General features: G+C 40.0%; 1 protein-coding gene across 1 annotated transcript in view; it reads left to right on the top strand.

The window, feature by feature from the left end:
- Window positions 1-13,391, top strand: part of sema3h (sema domain, immunoglobulin domain (Ig), short basic domain, secreted, (semaphorin) 3H) — a 64,210-nt gene that overhangs the window by 15,413 nt on the left and 35,406 nt on the right. Inside the window, exon 2 of the mRNA XM_069693919.1 lies at window positions 9,476-9,630. Within this exon, the coding sequence (XP_069550020.1) occupies window positions 9,476-9,630 (155 nt within the window). The remainder of the gene's footprint in view (window positions 1-9,475; window positions 9,631-13,391) is intronic.

Genomic DNA, 13,391 nt, shown 5'->3' with positions numbered 1-13,391 from the left:
TCAATTGGCTCTGATCAGCGGTCATGACCCTCATTGACCTTCCTGTCAACGTGACGCTGATAAGAGTGGCTGCACTCACTAAGTGTGTGTGTGTGTGTGTGTGTGTGTGTGTGTGTGTGTGTGTGTGTGTGTGTGTGTGTGTGTGTGTGTGTGTGTGTGTGTGTGTGTGTGTGTGTGTGTGTGTGTGTGTGTGTGTGTGTGTGTGTGTGTGTGTGTGAGCATGCAAGTGTGTATGCTGTGTGTGGAGGTTGAACAGATTGTGCTGCTTTCATGGACCAAAAGAAGAAAGTTCATTTTGCTATTACATTGACCTTTTTTTAATCATTTCTACTTTTACCTGTTTTACACTGATGGGACAACTTTTGATAACATGAGACAAGTGTGTGCTACTTCCAGAATAAAAAAAAACCTGCTAAAAATGTGCAAGATTGATTTTCAACCACACATTCCTTCTATAGAGATCCAATTTTGCACTGTACTAACTAGGATCCACCACACTTCTATCAAAATAAAAGAGAAGTGGCTGTTTTAAAAGGTCTCTGTTTTGCTACACCTGGAAGGAGTCAGCTCCAACTATTGTAAAAATTAAAACTGATTTGCGATGAAAACTTCTCACAAAGAGCTTTAAGCATAAATCTGAACTTACATTTTTCTGCATTTTGTAAAATGGCATCTGTATTATGAGCACTAGCTGGAAGATGAAAGTCAGTGAATATTATAGAAGTGATTATATGGACTATGTCAAACTAAGCTACAAGATAGTTTGAGGATGAAATGATCAATTCTGAAGAAAAATACAGAGAAATACGTTATATTTGCCAGCTTCTTCAAAGTAGGCAATTATACTCAGTCTTTACTCCGACACCAGTTTCTCCCATAATATAAAGTTACATCTCATATTTTTCCGACGTTCTTTGCTTTTTGTCCGCCTCTTTATGTGCCACATGACAACTTCCAGCTTAGTAACACATTGTTCTCCCAGTTCCCAGAGCCGAGAGACGTTTACAAAAAAAAAAAATCAATTTTAATTCAGGAGTTTCTGAGACGGGTGCAGAGTTGGAGAACAGATTGCCTCTGGGTCGATATAATCACCACAAACTGCCACCGACGAACGCTGAAACGCTTTCACTTTGATTTCTGAAAGCATCCATTCAGAAGGTTTTTGCGCACTGTGAGGTGGATTGATTGAATTTTCATGACTGTGCTTGGTTGATAAAGGCCGGAGATTCAAGTCTTGCCAGGTGTGTGTGTTTGTTTGTGTTAACATCCTGTTGAATGCTGTTAATGACAGATCACAGACAGGCTTCGAAGCACACATGGGGCTTGTATCATGAAATATCTGTAAATGCGCGTGTTCAGTGGCATGTATGAATGTGTGTGTGGGTGTTTGTGCCCTTCCATTAACTAAATGGCTTCGATGTCTTGGAAAAACACTCCATTATCCCAAACTGCCCTGTGTGTTGTAGCCAAAGTGTTTATTAGAGGTGTGGGCCAAATCATTCATCTGTGTGTGTGCTGGGTGAGAGATGGGTGGTGGTGGTGTTTGAGGGGGAGGGGGAGGGGGGCAGCAAGGCTAAGAGACACCCCTCGACACACCACACACCACCCCTCACAAATTATGTCAGCCTGGTTGCTGTTACCAAGGCAACTGTCCCAAGAGTTAGGGTGGGGTGGGTGCAGCTGGTGTTTCATGACTGAGTCAGGGGTGTGTGTGTGTGTGTGTGTGTGTGCAGGGTTAAGAAAAGAATGTGCTTTTTTTTCATACTGAATAAGAGCCATTCATCGTTGTGAGGTTAAGATGTTTGACTGAGGCAAAGTTTTCTAAAAATTTTGGGTATGCATGTGTGTGTGTGTGTGTGTGTGTGTGTGAGTGAGTGTGTGATATTGTGCAGGATAAAGAAAGAAAGACAGAGTTTTAACCAAACTGACAGACTGGTTTGGTATGTTTGAGTGTGTGTGGATGATAGATTTGTTTCAAAATTCAACATGTGCTGCTGACCCATCGATTGCACCAACCTTTCACCTTTGCAAATATATTATGTCTGCATTTATCTGTGTGTGAGTGTCTGTCGACAAAACCACTCTCAGTTCCCTCTTGCAGATCTGAGTCTCATCCTCCTGGCTATAATGCTGATTTGATGAACTCAAAAGTGAATGTGTGAGCTGTATTTCAGCCTCTCTGACCCAACAGGATCTCGTGACGGTAACAGACGCTGAATGTTGCTGGTGTTTTCACTGCAGAGGTGGTTTCACATTCAATTAGTCTGCGTTCTTCCCTTCATATTGAATTAAGCAAGGTCACGGCGCTCTTGTGGTGTGTGCACTGTAATTCAGATGAAGTGCTGGATGCTTCAGCAGGCAGAGCAAGGCGTGAATTCCACCAGGGTTTGGTTCCCTGTGAAGAGGTTGGCTCTCAGAAACGTCCTTCCTTCAAATGGAAGCTGTGAAGTTCAGTACATACTGTATGCTTGGAATTCAAGTAATTTCAGCCTTGAAAACACGGTTGATGATTAATTACTTGTAAAGAGACCATTTTCTGCATTTTAAAATTCAGTGGCGTGTTTAGGAAGGATTATGGTGCTAACGTGAACACAACCGCATTTGAAAGCACCACGGGACTTTTTCAAGACTTGAATCTCACGGACGTTATAAAGGATAATTGTTGCATTTCACTTAGGTGTTTTTGGGTAGTAGTTTTGTACATGCTGGCTCACTTTTTTGGTTTCCTGGGACAACTACAGTAAATAGAATGAAGTCATCATTACCATTGAGATAAAAAAGGTCTTTTGGAGTGTCTATCAATGATTTGAATGACAGATGTTTTCTGTTTAGAGATTCTAACTCATACGTGATACTATGATTGAAACTTGTGCTGAGAAGAAAACAGCAGAAGAAGGATTCGAGGCAGTCTACCCTTTGAAAAATGATGTAAAAAGTACCAGTGACTTGGAGCTCCGTAACACAGATGAAAGTCTGTCCTTGTCTTTTGTGACATGCACATCAACATGTGCTGTCAATTTTAATGTAAAAAATGTTATGCCCTCTGTGTAATCAAAAAAGTATAATTGTCATTATCTTCTCCTAAAACTTGCTTATCGTAAGCTGCTTAACTTCTTGTATAATTGTAAATTATACCAGTAGAGACAAGTTCTGTACATTGTTCACTCAAGGGCATACATCACCATTTCCATCAGGGAATAGGAAAGTAATGTGCTGTCTTAGTTGACATTGATTACAAATAAATCTTGCAAGCAGGTTGCAAAAGTCTGGAACAGATTTGTTTCTCACAACCACCCTTTGGCAGCATTAACATTAGTTGTCACAACATTTTAGTGTTCAAATGCAGCGCTAAGACGTGGGGCATCGGTTTATCTGTGCTAGACACAGATTTACTGAAGAGTTTAGGTATTTGGATGATCAAAGCTAACCAATCAGTTAATTTGAAGTTCAATCTGAACCACTCAGGTGAAAATGAGTTTGACGTTTTCCCCAAAGACGTTTCCTTTGTGAACCGTCCAGTTGTTCACATTGTACAGGAATTGTTTGGAACAAAGTTCTACATCACTGAAGCAAAAACTTTGTACAAAACAAACACCAAAGTCTTGGTTTTGTTGAGTCCGTCGGTCTGCTGATGCTCCCTCTGGGATGAATGAAGCCCAGATCAGTGTGAGGCAAAACAATTTACTCTCTGACTGTTGGCTGAATGTTAACAATGCATCCAGGGAGATTTTTCACTTTAGCTGAAGTATAAGTTTCTACCAACTACCGCTAGTCTGCGAGACCATTCCTCTCCGACTTTGACTGTTTCTCTGTTTTCTCTCCATTTCCATTGAGTAATGTCTCGTTCTCTTTTTCTGTATTCATTTCTCAACTCTTTTCTACTCACTGTCAGCATGTTGTGGTTCCTCTAATTTCTGTCTCCAGCTTTGCACTCTCTTTCTTCACTGCCTTTTTTTTCCATGACTCTCTACCCTTCCTCCTTCTTGTCAATTTTTCCTCCTGCTCCTCCTCTCTTCTCCCACTGCCGCTCCATCATCCCTGCTCTTTCCGTCACCCATCATCCATCCAATAATCATTTTTCACCTTGTCATCATTGCATTTTTCTCATCTCGCCTCCTGCCTCTTGCTCTCTAACCCATCTTCTCCTCCTCCTCCATCCATCAATCCATCCATCATTTTTCACTTTGATATTACTCTACGATTTTCCATCACGCTCTCAGCTACTCTTCCCCTTCATCTTACTTCCTCACTTGATTCCACTTCCTCCTCAATCCACCCACATGTCCATCATTCGCCTCGCTGTGCCATCGCAACACGATTGTTATGGGCACGCTCTCCTCTCTCATCAACATTGACCTTTCTCGCCCAATCCCCATCTGTCTTTCCTCTTCTTCCTGCTCATCCTCATCAACCCCTCAATATTTATTCCTTTCTTCCATCAGGATTTCTTTCAACCTGTTCTCCTCCTTTTGCCCCCTCCCACCTCCCTCCCCGTTTCGTCTGTCAATCATCGTGTCGTGTTTTGACGGTTTTCTCATTCTCATCTCGTAGCTGTCGTCACCCATCAGACCGTTTTCATCTGGTTGTCATTTTGCCATGTCATTTTTCTCATCTCCTTCCCCCCCATCCCCCCCAAACACACACCCTCTTTCTCTCCTTTGTTTGTTATTTTACTGTCCCACATTTATTTGTGTTATCAAGTGTTTAAAACAATGTAGCAATGCAACATATTGTTCACATTTCATAAATTTCAAAATGAAAGTGGACTTAAAGCATTTTGTCATATTTTGAATTAGAGGTGAAAAAAATTATGTCCATTGGAAATTGGAAAAAACACACGGAAATCAACTACTATTCAAATAACAAAAAGATCAATAGGTGTAATATTGCTTTTTGGAAAAAGTAAGTACACCTTCGGCATTAGAAGCTAGTATTGCCCCCGTTAACAGAAATATCTTGCATAGTTGTCCACCAGTCCCTGACTTTGGCTTGCTCTCATTTTTTTGCCACTTTTCCATGGAAAATTCCTTCGTTTCTTGGATACTGTCAGTTTCAAATCCTCTAAACAATATCTCCTCAGGATTCAAATCTTTATAGGCCAGTCTGTAACCCTCCATTTCTTCTTTTAGAGCCGGTCCCCTAGTGGATTTCTCAGTGTGTTCAGGATCATTATCCTGTTGAAAGGTCCACCTGTGGTTCTGCTTCATCTTTCAGACAGATGGCCTCAAATTATCTTCAAGCATTCTTTGATATGCTGCAGAATTATTAGTTGAATCAATGACTGCAAGCTGCGCAGTCCCTGAGGCAACGAAGCAACCCCAAACCAAAAAAACTTCCACAACTGTCCTTCACAGTTGGTATGCAGCTCTTCTATTGGAAAGTTTAAATTTTTTTCAAAAGGCATGGCCTGTGCCTATATGTAAATTGGCAAACTGTAGTTTGGCTCTGAAGTTCTTTTTGGACAGTAAAGACTTTTTCCTCCCCGGTCAAATTAATTTTCTTTCTGATTCTCGATGCTCTTTGACAACAGTTTCAAAGTTATCTACAGATGCTGTGATGAAATTTTTTTTGTTTTTTTTTGTTTTTGAGAATTCTTTTTGCATCAAACAATCTGCTCTTTGGCTCAATTTGCTGGTGCAGTCGGTCCTGGATGTTTGAAATCTAGACCGCTTGTTGATGATTTTCCTTCAAGTGGGATGATTTATTTCAAATAATTTGGAGATTTTTTTTCAATCCCACACAAGACTCATGGGCAACCACATGGTTCTTATGTAAAGGCCTTAAAGAGCTGCTTAAATCTTGGCATGATGACGTCACAAACTACGATAGGAAAGAGAACACCAGACCATAAATGTCAGAGGTTTAAACAAGACAGGCTGCAACCTGTCAATCTCTTAAGAGGAGCTAATCATTAGCACCTAATCTGGTACTCCTGACTCCAATATTGTGGATTTGAAGGAGTGATAAATGTGGGATGTGCTTATTTTTTTCCCATGAGACTGATCTGTTTTTATTCATCTATTTGAATTATGAGAATAATTAGAAAGTGCCAATTTTATGTCATTTGAGTTTTGCAACTTTATTTATGGTACGTTGTTTCTACGAGGATAAATTGTTTATCTGTCCAAATATGTTGTAAAAAAAAAAAGTCAACAATTTCCATGGGGGGATACATAACACATGACTGTACATAACAACCAGTAACTGTAAACAAGGGTCACATGGGCTCACAGCATGAATCTTCTTAATTGGGCACAGTTATGGAAACCTGTCATCCCGCCATGTTACAAAGTTTGATGAATTTGGATGAGGTCCAAAAAAGTCTAATTCAGGTTCCCATCATTTCAGTGAAGTATGTGGGACTTGTCTGTTATCAGTTAAAAGCAAATAAATAAATGCCTTAATACAAACTTCAAGCTGCAAAACACATGCATGAACAAGCAAAACAAAATCATATTTGAGGCAATTGAATGAGTATGCAACTGAAACCCTAAAAATATATTGTCTCCAGAGTGGTGGATGATTCAATTTAAAAAAGCTTATTTTAGAAGAAGTCCAACATACAAGTAAATTGATTTATTCTAAAATAAGCTTTTTTTAAATTGAATTATCCATCATCTGAGTCTTGTCTGAGTTGAAATAGCTCAGACGTCATTCCAGCCAGCTCCTCCTGGGACATGCAGAGGAGTTTCCAGATCAGGCCAAATATGTACATCCTCCAGTATGTTCACAGTCTGCCCAGGGGTGTCCCTCTTCTGGGATGTGCCTGAAATACCATTTTCATAGGGAAGATACTGTGAGTCTTCCTGTTCAACATGTAAAGAAAAGGATTTTCCAATTCACTCCAACACAATACAAAGTTCTCATTGTTCAGTATTCTGTGTTGTGGTGCAAACGGATAGCTTTTAGTTGCGCTAGCTTAATAAGTTAGCTCAACATTGCTTTATATTTTGGCTTTTAGATGTCAACATCTATTTCCAAAACATTTGCATTGTGGGGCTTTTTATTTTCTGAAAATCTGCTTCTTCAGCAGATCAGTGTGGGTTTCTGGTGTCACCACAGTCTTAAATATGCTTCAAATATGCTACGGATGGCCTTTCCCCCACCCCAGTCTGCTGTTCACCATTTCTATATCTGTCCTTGCATTTTATATGCAGTCTGTCATAGTTTCACAGTCTTTCATGGAAAGATCCCTGGCATCCCAACAGCGTCCCACTTCTCTCTTTGTTTGTCAGCCTCTCCATTTTGCTGTTTTTTCTTTCTCTTCCTGTGTCCTCATCTTTCCTGAACTGTATTCTGTTAAACCCACATGTCAACGAACATGATACAGTGTCTAGCCTTTCAAAGAACAAATACAAGAAAGAGTTGGAAATATTTGGACCCTTTCATCACTTCTTTCAAGGATCCCACATCTGCTCCAGTCTGCTGCAGTTTAGATAATTGGGAGTTTCCATGTGCTTGAAGAGACATGGCCGTTTGACCGTTTGGTAAAAATTCAGAGAACAATGACTTGATTGTCATGTAATGATTTGTGTCAGCAAATGGATTTAAGTTTTGATGGACACATTTTTGCTTATTTTGGCTGTAAATGTTGTGGGCAAAGCAAAGGTTACCATGAGGAGAAGTTTTATCTTTGTGCATTATAACTTTTAAATAACTTCTTCAGCAAAAGGATGTTTGCTCTTTGTCCTTTCTTTCTAAATCAAACTTTGAAATGACACAAACTGTCACAACACATATAGACAATTCAGTCTTTTGTTACAAAGATCAACAGGTTTTAACTTCATCAGATTGCTTTGTAAACTGATTGGGACAAATTACTCAGCATCCCATTCTGTGCCAACATAAAAACAAATTATTAAGCTTCCTTTCACAAGTTGCATTTGCAGTTGATTAGTTAACATCATTCAGTGCCTCCGGTGTTATTCCAGGATTTAATGTTCGATTCTCACAGAGTTTACAATGCCAGAGATCCACACTCTAATTGACGTGAACTGAACTATATAGTGCGCGAAAAACTTCAGAGCTCTGAGTCAGTTCAGATTTAACTGCTTGAAGAGACAAACTGTGTGTCTGAGAGGTGTTATCCATCACTGCCAAGGAAGTAGCAGCACATGAACGTGCACCTCTTCAACATTCCCAAACTATCCTCGAGAATTTTAACAAAACTGAGTTTGTTCCCGTTGTAAAGGATAATAAGTCGACCAATACTGTGTGCCAGCTCTACACTGAAGAACAATGTTCATGAATTAGAAACTGGATTGTTATCCGGTATGTCCCAGTTCATCTTTGGCTTTGGTTTAAACTTTAAAATTGTGCGTGTTGACTATTTGGTATCATTTGGTATAAAGTATTGCAGAGCAGCCGGTTGATAAACAAGAAGATCTTATGTGAAGTATACTAACATTGTGGGCCAATTTTCTGCGCTTTTAAGTTGAAACAGGTTCTATAAGCTCTTTCTACTTCTCACTACTATTTAGAGCAGCCAATGTGTGAAGCTATGCCTGGTGTTGCTTTAAAGCCTATATATGTTTTTGCTTTTAGCTTCACAAGGCCGATGCCAACTCCAATACACTGAATAAAACTTGGCAGCTACAACATAAAAGTTAACACAAGACAGACGGACGTGCAATTTCTGTCCTTGCTCCGATGTCGGATGATCTCCTGCACCATAGTTCTCATCGTTTACATGGTGCAACAGTGTAATCATTTAAAAATATGTAATCTGTGTGTTCGTTATCTGTTGCTTTCAGAAAGGCTTGTTATCATATGGTCTATCTGGAGCTCAGGTCCAGTGTTTCTGTGCGTACGTGTGTGTCTGTGTTTGTTTATTCACAAAAGATACATTATAGTTTCTTTGTTTGATGCCAGGTGATAACAAAAATCATACAGCAAGACAGACAACCGACAGTGTCCTAGATACTACAGGTGTCGGAGACTTTGTCTTTGTCCAATATGTCAGTTCATCTATGACAATAACTTGCGTCATAGCATTATCGTTGCATTATTTATTTTTGTTGTTGTTTCTTGTTTCGACCGGTTGCGGTGACGGGAGAGAAAGAGGGAAAAGAACAGTATAGAGAGGCAGGGCATAGTGAAGGCAGCTGGTGGGATCATTGGTTCTGCACTCCCCTCCCTCCTGGACATCTACAACACCCTCCTTACCCACAAAGCAGTCAGCATCGTGGGAGACACAACCCATCCCTCACACAGCCTCTTCAGCCTCAGCCACAGGCCTGTCGATCAAACAAAACTGAAATAACTTGTAAAAATGTTTTATTGACTTCAAATTCTATGAGAAAAGTTTAATGGGGGTCTATGGAGCTGGAGCTTTCCAGCAGCACTCAGTGGTATCACAGCTTAATGCATTTCTGCATCGGCATCATTTTTTAGACCCTCGGGCTACGTCCAGTTTCATATATTGTCTATGGCTGACCCTCATTTAATCATTTGTTTTCCTTCTTCTCTCTCTCAGAGCTGATCCAGAATGGCCGGCTGCTGACGCTGCCCCTGGTGGCTGGAGACCTGCACTCCCTGCTGCCAGACGAAGACAGGAAGCGTCTGTACGTGGCCATGAAAGATAACCTTCTGTCTACCAGTCTGGACGACATAACGCAGAACCCACGAAAGGTTAGAAATTTAGGACACTCGCACACATTCATTCACGCTCCATCTGAGGAAAGGTATGCTACAGGCATTCAGGAGATGTGTTGATTGTTAATCCATGCATTGGGATAGACAGAAAATACACACATAAACACAGTCAAATGACAGCACATTTAGATAAGTGATGCATGAAAGGCCTGATAGGGCTAATGACTGATGGCTTAAGAGGAAAGTCACACTCCTCTGACTAACATCCCCTCTGATGTCATATCTTTCTTGACTTCCTTCACTCCTATCACCAAACTGATCATCTTTTCCTCCTCAGTTCCTGTTTTCTGGTTTGTCATTAACACAATTTATCTCCACTATTTTAACTGTATTACATTGTGTCATCTTTCCACCTCCAACACAGCTTCCTTTGCAAGTAGCCACTCCACTGAAACTGCAGTAGTTTCCCCCTTCATTTTATGAAATGTCCCCATAATGTCAACTTTTCAGGAGAAGACAACTTATTTCAGCCTGATAACTAGTATTGATAACAGTATTTAGTTTATCCACTGTTTTTTGAAAAGATTTCAGAAGCCTTATACTCATGCATTCATTTCAGAACAGATATGCACTAAAAAAAAAAACTAAAAAAAAACGTTGTAGTCTAGTTTTTTAACTTTCCAAAAAATAATGGTTTCCAGTCAGACCACAGATTTTCTACACATTTCTCACATTCCTACTTCCTCTGTCAATGTTTACTGCTGAACTGCGCGATCACCTCTGTGTTGGCAGCAATAGAGAGGTATAATGCTTCAGACAAGAACTGCTGAATTTTGGATGAAGTTATGATCAAAGACAGCACCAGATCAGCTGCGCACCACATTTGTGAGTCAGCAGGAAAAAAACAGCTGCATGTGTGCAGCCTGTGAATACAATATTTTATTTCTTAATTTCCTTTACCATTGATTTTTTTTCTACGTTGAACAGTTTCACTTTCTGATGTCCTTGATGAGTTGTTGATGTATCTTTTAAAGTGCATATCAACATTTAAAGACCATTATTTATAATATGGTTAGTACATGATGTCAATAAAATTAAACTTATTGATATGCTGCTTAAAACCCAGAGGCAGAACGCGTACCGTCAGCGCTGCTCTTTCCTGATTCAGCTGGTCAAGTTCCCACAGTGTTGCAATAAAACATGTCCAGCATCAGTGCACATAATAATCATACTAATAGGAGAGCAAAGATATGCAGCAGGAAACAGAACAACATTTGCTTCCTTCAAAAAAAAAAAATCAACAATGACTATGAGACATAAGCTTTGTTACAGTATCCTGTTTCCTCCTGCGGCTTTAAGACGACATGCAGACAGACAGACAGACACGTTGGAGGTTTGCCAGCCAGTCAGGTTGAGTTCAGGGTCACGGCAAGGACAGCGACAGCTGCCTTTTCATAACTCTGCCCTGTCGGATCAAATCAATACCCTCATCAGTCAGAGCTATCAGGGGCCAAACAGGCCGAGACGCAGACAAACAGACAGACAGCAGGCATGCTGGCCAGCCACCCACTCAGCCAGGCAGTCAGCCAACAAAAGGATAGGTAGTTACAGTCAACTCATAACTTAGCTCCCCGCGGGCTGTAAACTTATATATTTGTGCGTACAGTATTTATAGTCTGTTTATACCATTCCAGCTTGTGTGCAGCATTTTCCCTTGTGGTGTTAAAACTCTCACAGAGACATATTCTCCACATTTCTGTTTATTTTCTCTGCTACTGACACCCAGAGCTTCTTATCAGGGCTTTGTTTTACTTTTATTTATTTTATCTCTGCACGGTTTAAAACCTAACACTTACACTTACTTACTTTGTGCAGTGCATTGATTTAATAAAACTGTCCCTCCAGTCCGTCTCAGTTCAGTGCCGAACACAACACTTCTGTCACATTTTTCTTTGATGAGGCCAAAACAAATTTCAAGGCATTCTTTCTGTGAGTCTACAGCTAGCAGCCTCAAAGGGTCACCGAGGGTTTCAGTCTGTTTGTGGCTTTTTGTTTTCATGTTTGGTCATAATTCATTCTCTCTACTTCTATTGTTTTCTGTTTCAGCTCTGGAATTCACTTCCAAAGTAAAGATATTTAACACTTTTCTCCTTGTTTGAGTTATTTAACGGACATTTTTTAATATATTGTATAAACTGACAATCAGCACGCTTAACACAGAGGGGTAAATTCCCATTAACCACAGTCTCTACCTGGCGAAGGCTGCCTTAGAGGTGGTCCGTGTTCCTGTTACTGTGTGGTATTTGGAGATAAGGGGGAACGTGATCTCTAATCTAATCTGATCGTCTCAGATTTGCTCCGGGCTCTGCGGGACTGACTCCACCAGGGAGCAATTACTGGACATCCAGAAATTGTTTCCTGAAACCCCACCATTATTTGTCATCAATTGCTTTGAGTTGGTATCACATTTTCGAGATGGAAACAAATTCAGACTTTCAAGGCAAAAAAAACAAAACCTTCACAGATCATGTGTCTTATTTCTTTCATTATTAAAGAGCCTTGTTAGCCGTGAGATGTCACAGTTTTAAGATGGCTGATTTTTAATGTCAGTTTTCATCTTAAAGTGATGTGACGTCAACTTCCTGCAATTTTCCTCAGAACACATTGCAGCTTTTTGTGGTATGTAGTGATAAGTGCAAACATGCACTTATCATACCAATTGCATCTCCACCTCACCGTTCTGGCCTTTGAGGCAATGACTGACTCAGGGAAATATTTCGATTACTCATGTAGCTGCCATTTGACACTAATCTGCACCTCTCTTTCTCTCGCACATCATCTATGTGAGAGAACCTCATTGGCTTGACATGAAAGCAGTGGAACAATCCCCAGTTTGGAGTTTTTGTTCTACACTGATTAAGTTTACATACACACAAATAATTCAGCTTAATGTGATCAAGTCAAAAAACGAGAAATGCATATTGTTTTGATTTCATTAGTTCCAGTGTGATGTTGGTCAGTTTTCTCATTACAACTAAGTATTTTCTTGGGCGATTGTTTTACCTGAACTCTGGATGAGCTCGTCTTTTTGAAAAGCCTCACAACGAATTCTAAACAGACCCGAAGCAAACAACCTGATTCTGAAATAACTTGTGGATTTAAATCAGTCACAGTGACTCAGAGTTTAGAAACACATTGATAGACACGTGGCCTTTGATAATGCTCTGCCTTCAGGATGTGTCAACAATTCTCAAAAGGCATCCGTTAACTCTCTCAGCCAAAGTTGGACCGCCGCCAGTTTGCGTGTAACATTTCTTGGTTCCATTGCTGGTCTCCTTTCTGCATTGCAATTGTATTTTGGAAAAGTGTCACTTACTTTTTTTTTTACATTGATGCACATGACAAAGAGCCCTCAGGCATGTAGGGGCGGGGGGACAATCTATACAACATAGTATCCTATTTTTTTGCCGGGCAATATGTTAATTCACAGACATGCATAGAATATTAATGACACATTTTCATGACAGTGTTGGCCATACCACCATCCGATTTTACTGCAATAAAAATGACTGAAGTGAGATTTATAAAACAGGAGGTTTTTTTTGGAGGCATAACTTGCAGTTGAAAAAAGGTAATAAATCACAATATAAGTTATCGCAATACTCAGCATATTAATGTTCAGAATCATATCATCTAATGGTGATTTGCATCTACAATACAGAACGCAGAAAGTATAACGAAATGGCCTGTGAGACAACTGTTTATCATGTTGAAGTGATGTTATTTTATAGCACAGA

The sequence above is a fragment of the Brachyistius frenatus genome, unplaced genomic scaffold, assembly GCF_029030835.1.
Source record: "Brachyistius frenatus isolate BFR_SWC_R1_liver_20210118 unplaced genomic scaffold, ASM2903083v1 Contig_16, whole genome shotgun sequence".
Taxonomy (NCBI): domain Eukaryota; kingdom Metazoa; phylum Chordata; class Actinopteri; family Embiotocidae; genus Brachyistius; species Brachyistius frenatus.
This window is presented reverse-complemented; position numbering and strand designations above follow the sequence as displayed.